Source organism: Chiloscyllium plagiosum, chromosome 15, assembly GCF_004010195.1.
Source record: "Chiloscyllium plagiosum isolate BGI_BamShark_2017 chromosome 15, ASM401019v2, whole genome shotgun sequence".
Lineage (NCBI taxonomy): Eukaryota > Metazoa > Chordata > Chondrichthyes > Orectolobiformes > Hemiscylliidae > Chiloscyllium > Chiloscyllium plagiosum.
Window position 1 is genome coordinate 67,302,466 of NC_057724.1, and position 22,463 is coordinate 67,324,928.

Consider the following 22,463-nt stretch of genomic DNA (forward strand, 5'->3'; position numbering starts at 1 on the left):
CCAGCAACACATTTTCAGCTTCATAACAAGAGGGATTGAGTATAGAAGCAAAGAGGTTCTTCTGCAGCTGTACAGGGTCCTGGTGAGACCATACCTGGAGTATTGTGTGCAGTTCTGGTCTCCAAATTTGAGGAAAGACATTCTGGCTATTGAGGGAGTGCAGCGTAGGTTCACAAGGTCAATTCCTGGATTGGTGGCACTACCTTACGCTGAAAGATTGGAGCGACTGGACTTGTATAGAATACTGAGAGGGGATCTAATTGAGACATATAAGATTATTAAAGGATTGGACATTCTAGAGGCAGGAAACATGTTTCCGCTGATGGGTGAGTGCCGAACCAGAGGACACAGCTTAAAAATACGGGGTAGACAATTTAGGACAGAGATGAGGAGAAACTTCTTCACCCAGAGAGTGATGGCTGTGTGGAATGCTCTGCCCCAGAGGGCAGTGGAGGCCCAGTCTCTGGATTCATTTAAGAAAGAGTTGGATAGAGCTCTCAAGGATAGTGGAATCAAGGGTTTTGGAAATAAGGCAGGAACAGGATACTGATTAAGGATGATCAGCCATGATCATATTGAATGGTGGTGCAGGCTCGAAGGGCAGAATGGCCTACTCCTGCACCTATTGTCTCCAGCACATTATCTGAGTCTCTAGATTAATAGTTTAGCGATGATACCACTTGCCCAGGAAAAGCAAGGCTTCTTGTGTTGTAAAATTTGCGATGTTAGAGGAAGTTTATCTGAGACTTAGCTTTTTTTTAAAAAAATCCATGATAGAGGAGAGATTTCGAGTGGAATTTATCAGAATTATATGGAGATAAAAGTGTTATAAGAGGCAGCCAAATTGAAATGCAATGTCTTGTATCTGCAGTCGAACCATGGAGTGAGTTTGCTGCCACTATCCTCTCGAAGTGTAGGGATCTGCAGGGCCCAGCTGGTCTGGTGTGTGAGAGAGAAACCACTTCCTGGTCTAACTAGAAGAGGCTGCCATCAAACCAGATATTCTTTATTGCATTTTTGCAACTAGTAGCAGCTTACATTGATATATTACACATTGAGACCTTATGAAGGACCTGGATGACAGATCTCACTCGCCAAGATTCAAAATTGTTCCACCCAGATTTTCCTACAGTATCATCACTAAACTCTTATGGCATTCATATGTAGGTGAGTAGATCATTTTACATTGATCTGGTCCTGACTTTGTTCCGTGTCCTGGGGGATTAGAGTGATTATCATATTGGGGAAGAAGGTAGGTGTCTGTGCAGGGGCAGTGAGAGTAGAAGGGTTTCAGAATTGCAAAGATGCCAACTTCTGTTGCTTAGGGAGGTGTAGGAGGGGAGGGGGGGTACAAGCTGGAAGCCTGTCTGCTCAGAGCTGCATTGATGAACTAACCTACGAAGCAATAACATAAAAGTGGAGACCGGAGAGCTGCAATAACAACACCAAATGCTGACGAAGCTCTGGCAGCCATCCATGGAGAGGAAAAAAGTTAAACTTTCAAGTCCATTTTCGTCTTTTCTTTGGAAATCTGGTCTGGAGTCACACATCTGGGTTCAGAATTTCTAGCCTCTATAATCTCTGTGCACCCCAGGAGGCCATTGGAATAGCGAAAGGGACAGGGACCACCTTTGCTGACAAGTGGTGCTGTGGTTTCATTCACATGGCAAGGGAACTCTGAAGAAATCTTAGTGGACTTGATATGTAAACTCCATTCCTTTCTCCACAGATGCTGCCAGACCTGTGACGTTTCTCCAGCATCATCTTATTTATGTACTGGGCAGCACAGTTAATGATAGGGTAACAAATTGACCTCTCCAGGAATGATTGACTCACTGTCCAGCCACTTGCTGTAACCCAGAATTGCTGAGTGACGTGTGGAGTTAAGCAAGTGTCACCTTCAGGCTGCATGTCTCTATCTGTCTCTATCTCCCACCCGCCCCATCCTCACCACCACCATCTATCCTGCGTAACTCCGCGAGAAATTGCTGCAGGTGTCGCAATGGAGCAGAAATTTGGTGGAAATTAAAATGGAAAACTTGGCAACTTCCAGGTCATGTGCTGGCCTGAATTTGTACCTCAAGTTCCGCAAGTTTTTAACTAATTGGCACTTCCCATAAAAAATTCCTCCTATCTGATCCACCCGGATTATAGTTTTGGGTAATATGTTCTAAAACCAGTTACTAAATTCCATTCCTTTCCAATAAGCGATGGTGGTTTTGTAATTGATCCGAATGCTAGGCAACACAGTACAACCGAACGTGATGGGTTCTGGGATAGTCAGAGAATTGAATGTTTGTGTCTTGTGTCTGTCAAGAGACGCTCAGGAAGCAGCTACAGTGAAGGGTGCTCTCCACCATCTTCCCTACAATGTAGGATGAATGATGCGATTTTCATGAGGTTTCTCCAGAACTGACCAGGTTTGTTTATATATTGGTGCATGGTGATTGGCTAGCCTTTCAAGAAGGAAGAAGTTCAGAATGGTCTCATCACTCACTGCACATTCCCCTCCAAGGCTCACACCATCCTGACTTGAAACCATACTGCTGTTCCTTCAGTGTCACAGGGCTGTATTCCTCTGGAGTATGTTTCTTACACACCAGTGTGTCCCCACTGACTTTGGCAGTACAAGAAGGTAGCCCGTCACCATCCTCTCGAGGGAAGTTAGCGACGGTCAATATATACTGGACTAGCAAGTGAGTCCACAATGCAAGTACAAAAAGAAACTGTGTGTCAATATACCTCCTCTACGTTAGTAGCTGAAGATCAGGCAAATGTTAATCAGAACCATGAACATACAAGGTCCAATTGTAGTGAGTTTAATAATTTTCAATTTTATTTGACGGTAACAACTTCACAAAAATACTGGTCTTGAACAACAGGGTTGGAGGGAGTTAGTGTTTTGAGCTGGCTAAATTAAGGTGCATTTCCACTACACTCGAGTTGTTATTTATCTGGAGTTGTCTGAAAATGTGGTGTTGGCAGCAGATTGATTTGTACAATTTGAAAGGGAACTGGGTATACAAAATTGGAAATTGCAGGAAAAACGTAGCGGGTCAGGCAGGATCTGTGGAGAGAAAGCAGAGTTAAGGTTCGGGTTTGGTGAGCCTTCTTCAGAGCACCAGCCACCATTCCGAAGGGTCAACTGGACCTGAAACGTTAACTCTGCTTTCTTTCCACAGACACTGCCAGACCTGCTGTTATTTTCCGGGAATTTCTCTTTTTGCTTCTGATTTCCAGCATCATCAGTTATGTGTAACTGGATATATATTTGCAGGAGAGAAAGTTGCAGGGCTGTGAGGAGAGAATAGAGACTAATCGGAATGGCTTACTCCTCTGTAATAACAGGAATTATGGTGCTTTTGACAGAGTTTGTCAGGACACGTTTCTCGCAGTAGATTTTTAGATTTCGTGCACTAGTCTTTCAAGGAAATATTGTGGCCTGTGCTGTGGTCATCAGCATCACTGCATCCTGCAAATAAGGAACATTGTAATATTGTTCCATTGGTGCATTTGAACTGAAATCATTTAGTTTCCATGGTTGATTGGTGCATCTGTTTTTAATCATCATTTCAGTTTCGAACCCCATTTTCCTCAGTGAACTGTAGCTGTTGGAAAATTGCCAATTTAAAATGATGCATCCAGGCTTCACCAGTTAATCCTCGAAGCAGATTTTTCCAAATGCTTCCACTCAGTTGTTCAGAATTGTTTCTCTGATCGCCACAAATAACCACAACCACGCTTCCCACTTTGGGAAAGCCTCCACCTGCTATTTGCCTCTCGGCTGTTATTAGCAACTTGTGCTCCGTTTTAAAAATACAGGGCCCATCGCTGTTTCAGAACACTGAGCCAGCACGGCTCGTGAGCTTTTGCAGAGCTTTTCACAGAGCGTGTTGGAATTGGCTTGGGTGACTGTCTCCTTGTGCTTTTCTGTGACAGGTACCAATCCACCAGAGTTACAAAGAGCTTCTTGGCATCCGGGCCGAGCTGCAGAAGAAGGTTGAGGAGCTTCAGCGTGAGGTCAGCAACATGGCAGTGTCATCTTCCTCTGAAAGAGCGTCACCCACCCATTCAGTGTCACCCGTACAGACAACAGTGTGAATTTGTCAACCGTTCTCCCTACCATGTTTCCTTGATGACTGAGTCACTGAGGTTATGACTGCAGCATGTATATGAAAGCTGTAAATACAGATGATTCTGTGTGTACATGTGCGCAGGTGTGCAATTTTATCGCAGCGTACTTTAGGGTTTTGTAAACCTGTGCGGGGATATCTTTGTTGCGCGGTTGCTTTGTTCTGATGCTGAGACCTTTTGGCAGAAGGGTAAATGTGAGTGCCACTGTAAAACTGGCCTAAACTTTGGTGCCAATCCATGAATTAGCCAGAAAGAGCTGGGGAGGAGGGAGGGCAGAGGGTTTGGGGGAGAAGGCAGACAGTATCTGATGGATCAGCCCAGGCAAAGAACCGGAGTGCCAAGTTTTCATTGTAGTCTGCTGTTGAGCAAATGACCCAACTTTCACTCCTGCCCCTCCCACAATGAAAAACACTTTATTGGCTATAATCGACTCGAACATGTGACTTGGGGTTGGTAGGTGGATATCCTATCACAATCCAAAGAAAACAGTTTGGGTTTTATCTTTTGTAGGCAACTTCACTATTTCTATTTTAACTTCTTCTCCTTTATAGAATCTGTATATTTTTATATAGTGCCTGTAAATGGCTGTATCCCCATCATTAAATTCATCATTGCAAATAAATGTCACCACCTTCCAGAAGCTTCCCTTGTGGATTTCTGAAATCTTGGGAAAAAGTGTATTCTTAGATTTGAGGATTTTGTGTTTAACGAACTTGGCAGCGATATTCTCATCCATGAGACGCACAAAGCTGAAATGTCATTGAACCCGGAACATAACATAGTTAGTGAAATTTTTCCTCCCAACTTCATCTGCCTTTCAAGTGTGGGGGCATTTTCTGTGTCAGGGAAAGGGGTCATACATGTTTCCATGCTGAAGGGGAATTCTGACATCAAACAATCCAGCCTGTTAGTGCCAGGAGTGCTGTAACATAACCAGACAACTCAATTTATTTCCAAGAGTGAAGAGAACAGAAATTTCACAAAACAAGCTTTGCAGAGATCATAAGATGAGAAACTGAAAATTTCTTGAAACCAGTAAGGCCTTTCATTTGTACAAAAGAGGAAAGTGTCCCTTGTACCTTTGTTGTAGAATTTGAGCATCAGATTAAAAGTACCGTATTATGCTTTTTACATTTTCCAATCATTCATCAAATGAAACAGTATTTCACAGATGCAGCCCTTCTATTTTTACAAAAATGCAGGACTCAATCATTACTCACATAATTTTCATGATTTTTCTGACAGGATTTGTGTGTTTTTTCCAGTACATAAAGACATTTTTCAAACTGAGGCATTGTGTGTTTTAACCATTGACCCGAAGTTGTCTATCGCTTTCCAATCAAATGGCCTTTACTAGTGTTACCTGAAAGGATCAGAGAGTTCATCTTCTGGCCATGTCTTTGGAGAGTTAATGTGTTTGGGATGAATTTCCTAGGTTTGGCTTTGGATAGGCTAAAGCTGAATTTCAATCCTTACTTTGGAGTTTTGGTGGGAGTGTGCTGAGCACATGCTTTAAGTGTTTAAAACTGATCGTTTTAAGTTTTAGCTGAACCTAGAAACCTAATGCTGAACATAACTTGGTAGTGGCCCTTATCTGGATTGCCCTCAGATTAGCAAATACTATAAGTGACTATCGTCTGGAATGGTAAAGCCTCCTCATGTTCTGTAGCAATTCCAAGTGTTAATTTTGACCTTTCTGTAGTGGTACGGCTTTTCACCTTCTGCCTGTGTTTTCTGTCAAAGAACTGTAACAGTCCCACTGCCAATATTGCTACCGATGTACAAATGTCTGAAGTAGATAAACAATTCTTTAAACTACAGCATGTCCTATATTAATTTACAAGCAAAAGCATATTGCATTTTACTTTGGTGAATATTCGGCATGTATGTAGAAGGTGTTTGCCTAATGCATTGCACTTTAGTATAGACTATAAGGCCCTATCTGCGCTCTCAGGTTGATGTAAAATATTCAATAGCACTTTCTGAAGAGCAAGAGCGTTTGCCCCAATGTCCTGGCCAATGTTAATTGCTGAGTGTGCATCACTCAAACAGATCCGTTGTTGTGTGTAGGAGCTTGCTATATGCATACTGGCTCTTTAGTTGACTATGCTGTGACAGTGACAATTCTTCCAATTTATTTTATTGGCTGTAAAGTGCTTTGAGACATTGCAAAGATATGAAAGACGCTATATAAAGGCAAGTGTTAATAATTATTATCTGAACACAGCGACACATTGGCACTCCGTAGTGAACAGTTTAACTTGTATCTTCAGAAGTGATATCACACCCTTAACATAGGAACAAAATTAATCATATTGCTGAAAAAAAAAAGCCCCATCTTTATTTAAATTTTTAAAATTTGTCAAGACTAGTTTTGTCAGCTTAAGGGACTGGACTGATAGCTGGTTTATTTGGTGGGTGGTGTCTAGCACATGCAGTGCCCTCAGAGGACCACAGGGCATGTGTGCAGGCTGTCAAGGTTTGATGGTGGAGGTAAGGGGTTAGTGGGAAACACTGAATGGAGAGCTGAACAATAAAGGTGCCCAGACAGAGATTGCTCCCACAAGAGAGGGGATGTGATTGATGGAATGGTGTGGATGAGATGACAGAAATATTTAAATACAACAAAATGGCAGAGTGATTGATTATTGGTTCACCTTGTTAAATAAAAGGCTGCTAAATTGTGCCAAAAATTAAATTCACTATATTTGAATGAAACGTTTTTGGAAAAACTGTCATCTGAATTAAAAGAATACTTTGGCTTTGATTCTATAGATTAAGATGGTGGTGACAGTTCTTAGCATTCCTATGCACTCCAGTGCATTTACTACCACAGTAACCCAAGAATGGAGCAATTACAAAGTCACAACAAAACCTGAACCCTGAACAAGGACTTTGTCAGGCAATATAATTGGTAATTAAGCTTTTTTTTGATGGTTGAGGTTTTAATTATAACAGGCAGATTTCAAGGAAATAGCAGGATTTTCCTCAAAATATATTGAGCTCATCAGATGAAAATCTGCCTTTTCAACTTAGGAGAAAACAATTCCCAATTCTACTTCCATTTTCAATGGTGGAACAAAATAGATCTTAGACAAAAAATTGTGTTTTTTTTACGTAGGCACAGCTTAACGTAGTTATTTTTGCTCAGAGACAACACTTCTGATTCTGTGAAAGAGTGGTGAAAATGTAGAAATCCTGTATATTTAAAGAAGTACTGTTGCAATAAAGAAACTTATTTGTCTGCAAATGTTTTGTGGATCTCTCTGCTACTTTGTAATGAAGACCAAGTGGAAGCTGAGTTAATATACAAGTTTATTCCGTGCTTTCAATTTGGTTACAGTTCTATTGTTGAGTCACTGAGGTATAAAGTTTAATTGACTGTGATAGTAAATCATGTTGAGCATCAAAATCTAAGTCACAGCTCATCTAGAATTACATGAGATAGCTATATTCCAGCCAAAATGTCATCATCTATTAGAAAGATCAAATCTGGAACTGGTTTGTTAACACTGATCTATAATTTCATTTATTACAATAGCTTCCACAATAAAAAGCAATCACACAAAAGCTTTGGGACTATTTATGCAGTGTTTTGTTTTTACTCTTGGTTACTCGATTAACAGTTGATTATCCATTCAAAAATCTTGCGTTCGCTTTGTCCAATGTTGCGTCTTATTACGTTTTTGGAAAATCGCACCTTTGTGTATCAGAACACATCATTTTCTCTCTCGCCAATCTTTGCTCTTGACCAATTTCACTAAAACTTACCCAATTTTATACGTGAAAATAATGCATGAATTCTAAGGGTTCAATTATAGTTTCATTTATGAGCTGACACTGCATAAACATTCCACATCAACCATTGGATGTCCAATAGGTTTAGCTTTGCATCGCTGCCGATGTATTTCCGATTGGAGGATTATTTGTCATTCTTGTATAAGTAACAATTGTGGCACGACTAGAAACTACAGCCTAAACAAGTCAACATCTAAAAGGAAACACCAAGGTATGTAAACATGGGCATTTCATTGTTTTCTTTTGATACGTAAAAGCCACATAAAGAAAAATCCGTGGTAAAGGTTCACATCAAACATGGACAAGCAGCACGACTTTACATGTGTATGTACTTACGATCCAGCTCCCATAATGTCCCATTTTCCCCCCCATGGTCAACGGCCGTGACCTGGGGCACAAACACACACACACCTCCCCCCCACCACCCCTTCACTTCTGAAATGTGTTGCCATAGTCATCATTGAGAGTTGCATTGTACATTTCTTAGGGATTCCTGTGTATTCAAATCGTGCATGCTGTACTCAATATCAGCTTGCTTCTATTGGTTTCCTTTATGCAAGACACCTCACAGAGTGTATAATGAATTTTAGTACCAAGCTGCATAACCAAAAGATAACCAACATGGCAAAAAGCCAGTTTCAAGGAGTGTCCTAAAAGAGGATGGAGGTGGAAAGGTTTAGGGAGGGAAACCACAATTTAAGATCCAGACAGTTCAAGGCATGGCAGTCAATAGGGGAGTGATGAAAATCAGTATCATGCAGGGGAACCTAGAGAAATGCACATGCGAAGGAGGTAAAATGTCTTGAAGGACTGTCATTTTGGTGATGGGCCTGGTGTGTCTTCCTTGGGCATGTCTTAAAAGTTGCACTGAATTTGGGCTTATTGGCCTGATGTCAAATTACACCCAAATATCCTACAATCTCAGATTACACCCAAACTAAAAAATGGACAGAACTGACAAATCCACAAAAGTATGTTTTTGCAATGGCTTGGTGGTAGATGTCCTAGAGCAGTTGTAACCAAGGTCTTGCTGATGTTTGAGGATGGTGGAAGACACAGGAGTGGGGCATCCACTGGAAAGCTGACCCTGTGTGAATGGATTCCCAATTATGCCCATGTCATGTCACGCATATGGTGCAGCATCTTTCCCACGCAGAACATCTGAATTGCTTGTCAGCAAACTAAAACTAAAAACTTGTCTTTAACATGCATAACAAATATATAAGGTTTGTTTGTGTGTATATATAAATGCAAGTTTTCTCTCAATGGTTTATTACATTTTAGGATTAACTATAGTCAGCCCACCAAAGTTTCACATACAGAACTATCCCTGTTGACACATGGACACACACATTCAGAAACACGATCAATCACATAGAGTCACAGAGTAACACAGCACGGAAATAGACATTCGGTTCAACTCATCCATGCTGACCAGACATCCTAAATTAGTCTAGTCCCATTTGCCAGCATTTGGCTCATATCCATCCAAGAGGATGGAGGTGGAGAGGTTTAGGGAGGGAAACCATGGTTTAAGATTCAGACAGTTCAAGGCATGGCAGTCAATAGGGGAGTGATGAAAGTCAGTGTCATGCAGGGGAAACTTGCTGTTCATAAACCCATCCAGATGCCTTTTAAATGTTGTTATCCTGGCCTGAGTTAAGTGATCAACTCAAGATCAGATCAGTTCTGTGAAATATTCCTGTTTCTGTGTACATTCCCCCAGGGGTCAGACCTCAGCCATGACAGTTCCTGACCACAGTGAAGGTGGTCAATGGAGAATTGGATCTTGAAGCTTTCAGAGCACTATCTGAGAAGTGGCTTCGCAATGGGAGATACTAGTGTCCTTTTCAGTTGACCTTAAATCAATCAGTTAAAAGTTAATTCGTTTGGTTACAGTTCCGGTTTTGAAGAATAAAAAATTTGTTGGCATTCCCTGGACCTTTTAGTTTGGCTGAAAATCAAAGCAGGCGGTCCATGGTCTTTTATACTCAGAGGTTTTAGCGAACCTGCTGAATTTGCATCAAACCCTACCCCCCAACGCCCTGTTGTAATTTCTACACAGCCATTTGTGACAGTACTGTTACTGCAATTGGTCTCACGCTGGGTGAGGTACAGGGTTAGGGTTAATCTGTTCTCGTCCCTGACAATTTCCATGCTGTATTGGGCTTAACTGCAAATTTTTAGACTCCTGAAGGACAAGTCTCCTTTCGCTCACTGTTACAGATAAACATTTGAGTGAGTAATTGCTGTCAGAGTGAGGAACTGGACATTACCCAGGAAGGGAGAGGGAGATTGGAAAATGGAGCAATAGACCTGAGCACTGCGTGAGGGTGTGAAGCTACATAAATGCAACATTGACTGATTAATTATAGAGTCAGAGCACGGAAACAGACCCTTCGGTTATCTTCCCACAACGATCAGCCAGAAACTGGGCAATTGGCATCTGTTACATATCTCTCAAGGTTTTAGATGCCAACTTACATTTGGCAATTAACAATTTGGCTGCATTGCTGGATGTATTCCCAGTGAGTAAGGCTCAGGACATGACAGGGATGGGTGGGAGACTAAAAGTCATTTTTCCAGAATTGCCTGAAATATTGTCCTTTCAAGATGCTGCTATTTTCAAATTGAAAACAGCTGCTGCTTTATTTAAAATGGCCAAGCTCAACATCACACTAACAAAGAGCAAAGACTGCACACAGTATTTTCCAGGCACTGTTTAAATATGGCAACCAGATGGCCAGTGATGCTGAAAATGTCGGTGATGTCGGATCTTGAGGAATTTGCACACTTGGTATTCAGCCCAGACTAAGTTACTTTCTCACTTTTTGCTGGGTGTGCTAGTGACAGCAAGGCACAATGCTGCAAATAAGACGGTGAACATTTACAGATGATACACCAACACCATTCCTGTAAAAGCTTGCCCACAGCCAGCATCAAGCAGAGCAGTCAGTGCATTAGGCAAGCTCTCAGCCATCCCTTTGTTCCAATTGGAGTGAGTATCTGAAACAGATGTCGTCCATGCAACAGCTGCAAGATTGATTTTCATTCTTTATTAGTGGGAAACTAAGATTTTATAGAGAAGGCACCTGCTTTCACTGTCTATTTGTACAGAAGGGCCTTTTTCAATGCTAACGGATTTAGAAACAAAAGTTAGCTTTTACAAGTAATATCACTATTTTTATGATGCTAGCCATCAAACATACTGAAAAAATGCAAAAAACGCCAGGCTCTGGAAATTGAAACAAACTGAGAATGTTGGAGAAACTCAAGTAATGCTGGTAGCAGCTGTGGGTGCAAAAACAAAGTTAACATTTGAGTCTCATGATTCTTTCAGAACTCTTACTATTTAACTGAGCTAGTCTCTTTTGTGCTGCTGATGGGTAGCCTTAGGCTTTGGAGCAAGGCTGGTCTATGTTGAGATATCAGGTCATTGTAACTGCTAAGGTCAAAGTATATTTGGGGACAACTTGTACATTTCTAACCATGGGCCAGTATTGGGCTGTTTCTTTTGTTGACAGTAATAAATGGTATTGATGAAAAGGAATTTAAAGATATGCTAAACTATCACAACAAGAAGTGTGAGACTTCAAGTGTGTGCACCAGAAATAAATTTTTAATAAAGAATTTTCTGCGTTCAACAAAGCACAAGTAACACAGATGAGATGCCAGAGGACACATTAAACGGTTTTGTTGTGTGTGGGGTTTATGGCCTTAACGAGTGAAAGTCAGCCACAGGCTCTGATCAAGGCAAGGTGTCTAACCAGTAACACGGACTTTTGTGGAATTAGATACAGATTGCAATCTTAAAACAAAACGTAAACAAGACACCTGCATTGATGCACTAGCCTCTCCAAAAAGTATCCTGACTGTGTAAAATTTGAAGCAGTATTGCTGGCAGAGACTACTGATTGTTAACTGGTAGGCAAGTAGATAGCATCAGGCAACACAACCCTGTATCCAACACAACAAATGTAATTTTCAGATTCTCCAGCCAATCTTCCATCAACTCCCACAATCCAGTTTGTAAAGTTTTGTTACCACTGGACAGGATAAACTGATCTAAATATTTGACAAGATTTGCACATTAAAGTAGGAATATAGTCAGTTCTGCTTTAATGCAGTAGTTCTGTTCTTGTGCAATCCCATGTTGTAAGAAAATGTTGTCAGAAAATAGAAGCACTATTTAAATTGATGGGGCCAGAATCGCACTATAACCAGTACACGCTTTAAAAGTTTGTGCTTTAGAAACAGTCTCCAATTTGTCTATCGCGTTACAGTGAATTTGTGTGTTAACAAAATGAGCGTTATAACAGAACGACCTGTACTGTATTAAGTCTTCCAGAGATACAAACACAATGTTGGGATATTCAAATTATGTTCTTGCTGCTTTCTCCAATCAGCACTACATTAATTAAAGGAGAAAAGCATGGTTTTGTTTAGTTGTCGTTATTTAATTACATGCTGCACTTCTAAATGATGGAAATGGGCAAGGACATACTGCTGTCTGAACCAAACATATCGCATTCTTCATTCTGCAACAATCTTTGGTATAGACAGAACAAGCTGTTTGACAGAATAGTACTAACAGATCTACCTGCATGCACCCCCTAGTCAACTGCTTCAAATATTAAATTTCATTTTTTATAAAAGCACCATGAAAAGAATCTCTGAACTACATGCTTAGTCCAAGTAGTAATTTCCAGTGAATTACTCAAATACTTTAACTTTGTTCATTTCTTGCTGGCAGGATCTAAGCTACTATTGAGCCAATGAGCTGACCTACTCTAACCATTGCACCATACTGAGTTGAACACACACTTAAAGGATGAGTCCAAGGTTCAAAAGAATCATCCTCCATTAAATAACTTTTGTCTGAAATAAAATAAAAGCCAGTTTAAGCTGAAGTTGGCGTCAAGGCAAAGGCTGTAATGTCCAGTGCCCCAATCTAGACCTGATTGATGTTGTCTGCAGGGGGCTTCTCTGACTGTGTCTGAAGGAGGCTCCGTTCAGCTGCAGGAAGATTTCAGGAAAACCGCCGTGGTAGGTGTCAGGAAGAAAACAGACAGAGATTACTTGAAACAGTACTTTTACCAAGGTCACCCAAGAATCCAGAGATAGAAGCAAAGTCCACAGGCTTCTCTTCCGAGAACCTCTGGCACATTCAAGCCAAATCTGGTGGCAGACGTTATAAATAACAAACTGAGGCGCTGGAAATCAGAAACAAGAACAGAAATTGCTGGAGGGACTCAGCAGGTCTGGCAGCATCTGTGGAGGGAAAGCAGAAGTTAACGTTTCAGAGACAGTTCTAAAGAAGGGTCATTGGACTCGAAATGTTAACTCTGCTTTCTGTCCACAAATGCTGCCAAACCTGTTGAGTTTTTTCAGCAATTTCTGCTTTTGTCTGGAACAGATAATAGTCTGGATTAGCACCAAAGCCTCTGCCACTTTCTTCACTCCTTGAGCTGAACGTAGGAATTGCTGCTGATTGTTTATGTTGGGCCACAGCATGATTGGATCAGGCGATATTGGAAAGGCTCACTAAGGTCAGAGATTGCTATCTGGAACCTTATCTTGTGTCATTCAGGTTCCTCCACTGACTAGTCAGCCTAGTGTTTCCCAGTCTCAGTTTATAACTGTACAATGCTGCTTATTTATTCCGAATCACCTCACCTCCCTTGAAGTGAGGGAATCTCTTCCCCAGCTTTGTTTTGCATTAGTAGAATAAAGCCAAGTAGAGAACCCAGTTTCCTTCTGCCAATAAATTTCTCTTATGCCAGTCCTTCATTCACCTCGAGATTTCACTGATTCTCCAAGTATTATTTAAAAATATTTTGTCAAACTGCTGCTGCTTCATCAAGTATTGTCCCTACTTATTTTAAAGGTCTGATCAACAGTGTTGGCAAGGTCAACTTCAACTTAATTGTGGGGAGTCTCAGTAAAATAGCAGTATACAGACAGGCCATATGTCATATTGATACCCTACCAGTCACCCAGGGCTTACCTATATCTACTAGTTGTGGGAAACATTTTGTCTCTTAGCACCCAGTGATCCTGAGGAAATCCCATAATGTTTTATACCAAAGCCTCACTCCTGTGACAATCTTCTAAACCTCAACTGCACATTCAAAAGACCTTTCAAGAACTCAACAACCCTACCCCCAACTCAATTTATTGAAGACAACTGGAGCTGAATTAGGATTTCAATTGTAGGGAAGATCTAAAATAAATTCTGCTGGCTGAACAAATTAACTGCCATAAGGAAATGAGTAATTTAGCTTCAAGGTAAAAGGCAAGAATTCAACACATAAGGAATTAATGCTTGGGACACAAGCAAAGCTGAACCTGTTTATAATTAAACTGCATCTTAAATAGTAGCTGGAGCATGATTTTCACTCATTGGCTGAATGTGACAGTGTGTGAGACAGTAATGAGAGTCACCAAAGCAACATTTACAAAGTAAAGACAGGGGCTATTTCATCAAAACAGCCCTGGGATACCATTACAGATGCATGTTACAAGAAAGTCAAACCAATCAAAACTTGACAGAAAACAGCAAAGCAGAAAAGATTGATGATCATCAGCTTGAAAATAAAAGATGGGGCATGCAGAACGGATTCCAGGAGCTGGAGGTGACCAGTGAGTGAGAGAAACTTCTGACAAATGTAGAGAGACTCTTCATAGGCTGAATGAGTAGTGCTCAGATGATCCCTGTAAGCAGTCAGTAATTTTATTATAATAGTTGTAATATCCATCTAGTTACATGTTAAATGAAGTGGGACATTGAAGCTTTAATAGCATGAATACAATTTCATTGGAGTGAAGTTCATTGTTAGCATGTTCCAACATCAGGGAATTATGGAGGTTTATGGTCTATGAAAAGTTACATCTGTTTCTCCTGAGTGTAGTGCTTCCCATCGTTTTGATTAAAATTAAATTGACAAATGCTAAATCTTAACTCGTTGCTCTTCAAAAATTCTCAAATTAATTAGAAATGCCTGTGACAGGGTTTTGCCTGGCAACCTGTTCATCAGAACCCTTGTGAAATGGGGAAAGGGCACTGTCCAATTCACAAGTGGCTAATAAAGAGGCGTGGTCAATGTCCTTCTATACTGATGCAATGGTGCATTCTGCTCTTGGGTATTAGAGCAAATATTTTTACACGTCATTTTTCTACCAGCTACTATAAGGCTGGCATTAGACATTTCAATATAAATTAAAGGAGAACATTACCAATGGTGTGTCAGTACCAGCAGTAGCAATATCTTGATGTTTTGTGAACATGGGTGGTGGTCATTGGACACAACATGGCTAGGGTAGATTTAGAAGTTGGACTATTCCCCCTTGGAGAGAAGGTTGAGAGGAGATCTGGTAGAGGTTTTCAAAATCATGAGTGGGCTGTACAGGACATTGTTTAGGCCACTGTTGGAGTATTGTGTACAATTCTGGTCTCCCTCCTATTGGAAAGATGTTGTGAAACATGAAAGAATTCAGAAAAGATTTACAAGAATGTTACCAGGGTTGGAGGATTTGAGTGAAAGGGAAAGCTTGAATATATAGATAGATCCCTACAGTGTGGAAACAGGCTGGGGGCTATTTTCCCTGGAGCATCGGAGGCTGATGGGTGACCTTATAAAGGTTTATAAAATCATGAGGGGCATTGATAGGATAAATAGACAAAGTCTTTTCCCTGGGCTGGGGGAGGGGGAGTCCAGAACTAGAGAGCATTGGTTCGGGATGAGGGGTGAAAGAAATAAAAGCGACCTAAGAGGGAACTTTCTCATGCAGAGGATGGTGCGTGTATGGAATGAGCTGCCAGAGGAAGCGGTGCAGGCTGGTACAATTGCGACATTTAAAAGGCATCTGGATGGGTATATGAATAGGAAGGGTTTGGAGGGATATGGGCCAGGTGCTGGCAGGTGGGGCTAGATTGGGTTGGGATATCTGGCGGACATGGACAAGTTGGACTGAAGGGTCTGTTTCCGTGCTGTACATCTCTATGGCTGCACAGTAGGTCAAGAGATGTTACTCCTGCTCATGAAAGAATTAGAAGGCAAATATTTAAAGTGGTATGCAAAGGAAGCAAGAGCAATGGGAGGGGAAAAATGTTTTCACATGGGAGGTAGGGTACGGAATGCCCTGCCTGGAGGTGTGATGGGGGCAAGTTCAAAAGGGTCTTGTGTAATTATTTAGATGGATGTGGGGAAAAAGCAGAAGATTGGCACGAGGTAATAGAACCAGTGTCAGCTCAATGTGGGCCTAATGGCCTCCTTCCATGCCATTAATAATTCAGAGACCCCAAGAATGCTGCTCCAATTCATGCCCGACAACGGGGAGAGGAGCCTAGTCACCAATGCTGGAGAGATTCTAATTTGGGCTGTGGGTGGGAGGCTTTGAGGGGGTCAGGAAGAAACATTCAAATAAATTCAATAAATAAAGGGACTGATTCTTTCACAGTAAAATGACAAACAAAACGTGAGGATGTATAGATAGTGTAGGGGATGGTGCAAACAGAAACAAAAAAGAGCCAAAAAATGTCAGCTAATTTCTTTGAGAGAACATACCCACCCTTCGCAAGTAAACAAGAGAAAAATACATTTATTTGATGCTGGCTTTTAGGCTGAATGATGTGAATGTTTTATGTAAAATTATATTTGCAGAAGGAAAGATACTCACCTTGAGGCTCAGACATTGCTCCAGCTTCAGCATTTTCTCCTTTTACATATTGTTGATTAAGACTCCCTATGGCGTTAAACAGAGGGAACATGACAGGTTTCAAATTCACAACAAACATAAAACTAACAGTTTTAGAGTCTCACAGCATGGAAACTGACCATTTGGTCCAACTAGGTCATGCCGACCATGTTCCTAAACTAAACTAGTTCCATCTGCCTGTGTTTGGCCCATATCTCTCCAAACCTTTCCCATTCATGTACCTATCCAAATATCTTGTAAACATAGGAGCAGATTACTGCAGATGTTGGAATCTGTACCAAAAACAACAAATACTGGAGATCACAGCAGGTCAGGCAGCTTCCATGGAGATACAGGGCATGCTAATGTTTCGAGTCTGGATGACTCTTCATTAGAGCTGACAGGAAGTATGGAGGGAACAGCAATAATGATGCACAGAGTGAAAGAGATGACCAGATTTCCTGAGGGAAGAGCAAAACCTCTTCTTCAAAGAGATGTGACAGTCGATTAAGCACAACGTAGAAACAGACGTTAGCATGCTTTCTCTCCATGGATGCTGCCTGATCCACTGAGATCGAGCATTTGTTGTTTTCAGTACCGATTCCAGTATCTGCAGTACTTTGCTCCTACATTGTGTTTAATTGACTGCCACATCTGAGGAATGCCTACTCTGTAGTTTTACTCTTCCCTCAGGTAGGAATTCTGGTCGTCTCTTTCACAAAAGTGGATCTAGTACCAATCCCAGTTGCTCTCAGGCCTCCAGTCCAAAAAATAACCCTCCACCACTCCCTTCTGTCCCCTACTGTAAAGCCAAATTTGTTTCCGAATCCCATTACTAATTCGTAACTTTACTAATTACTCTAACATGTGAAAGCTTGTCAACAGCCTTACTAAAGTCCAAGTAAATGTGGTCTATCACTGACCTCATGCAAAGTCAGCACTAGGTAAATTTTCATACTCCTCCCCCAGTGGGTGAATTTATTAGAGTCCTGAGCCATTCTTCACTCCATAGAAGTTTCCACTAAATATTGCAAGTCATACCATTAAAGACTGGACAGCTTTCTGGTTACACTGCCTGTTTGTACATCTGTTACAGAACCGATGTTGTTGCATCAAATTTATGTAAGTGGAAGTTAATGATTAACAGCCCCTTTTGTATTCTACACATGGAAGCAAATCTATCTGCATTGATCTTTGAGATCTGGAGCCCATCTCTTGCACATTATACAGAGAATTCCAGAGATGAGCCATATTTTTACAAGATTACATTTTGCACAGATGAAATTGCAATGTCTGTTTGCTGCCTTGAATCTTTGCTCAGGACAGAAAGCAACCTGGATAGAAGCCACAGACACTGACCCAGGCTGTGCTAATATTTGAAGCCTGAAACACTGCTGCTTTTACTGTATACACAGCATTAGTGTAGTATCATTGAGGTTTAAATGCTAGGACACTCAAGTCTACAGTCTTTGACATTTTTGTCATTATTGCTGAAACTACCTTGGTTTTATTGCCCTTGTTTTCTGTAATATTGACAGACTGAAACTGAAGCAGGCTACAATTGCTTGGCTGGGCAGCCACAATGGCTTCCCCACTTGTGTCTCCAATGTGAGTAGTATGATAGGTTAATGATTAAAGTACTTGGGTTAGCAACCCAGAGAGTTGTTAGTTCAAATTTCAGCATGGCCACATTGTGAGGTTTGAATTCAATAAAATCTGCACTGGCACCAGGGGGAGGAAGAAAGCTGTCAAAGCAATTCTGTTTTACTGAAGAGCTTATTAATACACTTCAAGAGTATGTCCAATTCATGCCTAGCCTATATGTGCCTGACTCAATGCCCATGGGTAATCAGGGATCGACGTTAAATGCGGTTCACCTACATCCCAAGAAAGAATAGGATGTATCAAATTATGTACAGTCAGAATAAATTCTTCAGCAATTTTTTCTTACATTTCTTACACAATGAAGGTCTAAACACAGCTCTCAACTTAGACAGCAACTAAAATTCATCAAGTGTAGCAGAAATTAACATGAGATCACTTTATACTGTTCTGTGATTTCAATGAGGAGATCAAAGCTACAAAACAGTAAGGCAGTGGAGCAGTTCTGTACTCCCTGCGTTCCATTTTTAAGAAAAAAGTGTTAGTAAAATACTTTCAGTATGATCTTCTGTGGTTGTCTAGTGTACAGAGGGAGAAACTATTTCAATGAGGTGAGTAGAAGCCAATAGCAGGACAGAGTCATCAGTTAGAACAATTTTTTTAAAAATGGAAGGATAGCTATCAGAGGGAATGGGAGAGCAATGTAAATAGAAAATGCAGAACGTGTCAGAGACATTCAATGAGAATTGGATTTTAATATTTCAAGTGGAATGTTATGGGTGGCTCAGTATTTAGCCCTTTTGCCTCACAGCACCAGGGACCCAGGTTCAATTCCAGCCTCAAGTGACTGCTTGTGTGGAGTTTGTACATTCTCCCCATGTCTGCGTGGGTTTCCTCTGAGTGCTCCAGTTTCCACCCCCAATACAAAGATCTGCAGGTTAGGTGAATTGGCTATGCTGAATTGCCCAGAGTGTTAGGTGCATTAGTCAGGGGTAAACGTAGGGCTATGGGTCTGGGTGGGTTACTCTGGAGCTGAAGGGCCTGTTTCCACACTGTAGGGAGTCTAATCTAATCTCTTGATGTGGGCTCCTATTTACTTTCTGCATTAGCTCAGAGAGGAAGATTTCAAACAAACAAAGTCTCCTTTGCCACCCCTGTTTTGCTCTGTCAGCACTTAATCTAAAAGATGATAAAATCCAAGAACAGAAGTAGGCCATTTTGCCCATCAAATCTATTCTATAATTCATGAGATCATGACTAAGCTGATAATCCTCAACTCCACTTCCTACCTTTTCCTCATAACCCTCCATTCCTTTACTGATTAAAAATCAGTTTGTCTCAGCCTTCAATACACAATGATCCAGTCTTGACAGCCCTCTGCAGTAAGTAATTCCACATATTCATTACCTTCAGAATAAGTGTCTCATCACTAAATGTGTGACACTTTGAGATGTTGCCTCAGGTACTAGACTCTTGTACAAGAGGAAGCAACCTTCCTGCATCTACCCTCAAAAAGGAGGGAAGAATAACAGGCTATAACCAGCCAGTGAAACAACAACCCCCTAATGAGAACTGAGTTACACCTGAAACACATTATGTGCATCAGGAGTTTAACAATCAGTCCTCACTAAAAGGAATGCCAGTTAATAGACTGGCTAAATAATTCAGCCAGTTCAGGAATCAGGTTTCCTCCTCAAAAAAGCAGAAACTAACAGTAACATACTGACTAACAGTCAGCACAGAGTCAGTCCCCTAAACTGAGGAGACTCAATCTCCTGGTTATAATATTTTATTAACCAAATTACAAAATAGTTTACAAAAACAGTTAACATTGACAGCTGTATACAACAGCAATTTTACAAGGGAGAGGAGCAGCAAAGCTAGGCCCCAAACCCTACCGTTCAACCAGTTTATAGGGAAATTAGGACAAACCTCAAATCCCAGTTCCACGTATGACAAGACAGTGACAATGACATTTGTACATAAGGAGAATCCAGTTACATAAAACAGTGCATACAATACAGACCCAGCAAGCCCCCATCCCTCCCACCACTCTAAGGCAGCCTACCCCTACCCACCTTCTGGCTCAGTCTACCCCATGCCCCTTCCAGTTCAGTCCACCCTAACCTTTCAACCACCTCTAGGATAGCCTGCCGTAGTACCCACCTGGGGTGACAGTGGTCAGGACAGCCTACCCACCTTCTAGCTTCACTAACAACCCTCAGCACCTTTCAACCACCTCTGGGGCAGCCTGCTACAGTACCTGCCTGGGGTGAGTGCTGAGGATGGCTACCCACCCTCTGGCTCAGTCTGCCCCTACATACCATTGGGCTCACCCACCCCGATGCACCATCTGACCAGTGGTCTATCCTAGCACACCTTCCGGCCACCTCTAGGACAGCCCGTCCCCTTCCCTGGGACAGGAGCGTGCAGGGTGTCCCACACGCCTTCTGGCTCTGCTGCTGACACCTTTCAACCACCTCTAGGAGAGCCTGTCCTGATTACCCCTTCTGAGCACTGCCTTCCTGAGAACAGCCTACCTGCCATCTGGCTTTCGTGGCAACTGGCATGAGGATGGCCTACCCACCCTCCAGCTCAGGGTGACAGCTTTCAGGATGACCCATGAGCCTCCCTGCAAGACCCAGGGACACAAGACAGTGCAGGTGATAGACCCAGGAAATATCAATACAGTTAATTACCAAAAACAGTCCTTTCTTGTACACAGTCCAAATCTATACAGTCTTCAAAATATAGAAACCATTTCCAGGAAGAGTCCACTCCAGTATACACTGTGCATCGTCAGAAATAGAGTCCACTCCAAACTGCAGAGTTCATTGCTCAAAACAGAGTCTGCAACCAAGGGCAGAGTCCACTCATGAAGGCAGCAAATGCACACCCCACAGCACACAGGCATTCAGTCTCCATGGAGTCCTGGCCCACTCACAGGAACATAGTATAGGCGCAGTTAACTCACAGGGGTTTGGTCCACTCCTGAAGGAAAGGTCTTATCCCAGACTCTAGGATACAGCAAGTGCTCACCTCCCAGCACACACGGGTGTTCAATCTTCAGAGGCCCAGTCCCAGGGCTAGGCCTCCCCACAGGAACAGCTCCTCTGGTAAAAAAAGATGTCTTCCACAAGGGCTCAGTCCAAACACCAATAAAACGTGAAGACACATACAAAAAAAGGAAACTCAAGTCCAAGGGCTAAGCCCTACCACAAAATTAACATTCTTTTCTCAAAAAAGTGTAACAGGCTGTAACCAGCCAGTGAAACAACAATCCCTTAAGAACTGAGTGAACCCTGAAACACATTACGTGCATCAGGAGTTTAACAATCAGTCCTCACTAAAAGAATGCCAGTTAACAAATTGGCTAAATAACTCAGCCAGTTCAGGAATCAGGTTTCCCCCTCAAAAAAAGCAGAAACTAACAGTAACATACCGATTGTAACACCAGCCAGCACAGAGTCATTCCCCTAAACTGAGGGGGCCCTCAATCTCCTGTTTATATTTTAACAAATTAAAAAAACAGTTTACAACAAAGTTACATGTACAACTGCATACAAGAGACAGCAATTTTACAAGAGAGGAGCAGCAAAGCCAGGCCCCAAACCCTACAGTTCAAACAGTTTACAGGGACATGAGGACAAATCTCAAATCCCAGTTTCACAAAAATAAAGAGTCAACAATAACATTTGTACATTAGACAATACAGACCCAGCAAGCCTCTGCCCTCCCACCTACGACCACTAAGGCAGCCCACCCCCTACCCACTTTCTGGCTCAGTCCACCCCATGCCCCTTCCAGTTCAGTCCACCCTGACACCTTTCGACCACCTCTGGGGCAGCCCGCCCCAGTACCTGCCCGGAGTGACAGTGCTGAGGATGGCTACCCGCCTTCTGGCTCAGTCTGCCCCTACGTACCATTCCCCTATTTACTATTGGGCTCTCACCCACCCCGTTGCACCTCCGACCAGTGGGCTATCCTAGCACACCTTTCGGCCACCTCTAGGACAGCCCGTCCCCTTCTCTGGGGCGACAGCATGTAGGGTAGCCCACAAGCCTTCCGGCTCTCAGCCCACCCCTACACACCTTCTGGCTCTGCTGCTGACACCTTTTGACCACCTCTAGGACAGCCCATCCCAATTACCCCTTATCAGGATGACAGTGCTCAGAACAGCCTACACACCATCTGGCTCTCGGGGCAACTGGCATCAGGGTGGCCTACCCACC

General features: G+C 42.1%; 2 protein-coding genes across 11 annotated transcripts in view; one reads left to right on the top strand and one right to left on the bottom strand.

Moving 5' to 3' along the window:
• Window positions 1-7,384, top strand: part of mtmr1b (myotubularin related protein 1b) — a 94,701-nt gene extending 87,317 nt beyond the window's left edge. For all 5 annotated transcript variants that reach the window (XM_043705114.1, XM_043705117.1, XM_043705116.1 and 2 more), the window contains one exon: window positions 3,940-7,384. In XM_043705114.1, coding sequence (XP_043561049.1) covers window positions 3,940-4,101 — 162 coding nt within the window. In that variant the 3' untranslated portion in view covers window positions 4,102-7,384. The remainder of the gene's footprint in view (window positions 1-3,939) is intronic.
• Window positions 7,385-7,431: 47 nt separating this feature from the next.
• The window catches only part of cd99l2 (CD99 molecule-like 2), a 167,862-nt gene continuing 152,830 nt past the window's right edge, over window positions 7,432-22,463 (bottom strand). For 5 of the 6 annotated variants that reach the window (XM_043705122.1, XM_043705126.1, XM_043705120.1 and 2 more), the window contains 2 exons: window positions 16,612-16,677; window positions 7,432-12,948 (listed from right to left, as the gene is read on the bottom strand). In XM_043705122.1, the coding sequence (XP_043561057.1) occupies window positions 12,884-12,948; window positions 16,612-16,677 (131 nt within the window). In that variant the 3' untranslated portion in view covers window positions 7,432-12,883. Of the gene's footprint in view, window positions 12,949-13,245; window positions 14,647-16,611; window positions 16,678-22,463 lie in introns of those variants that run through there. The other variant, XM_043705124.1, reaches the window with a different exon arrangement.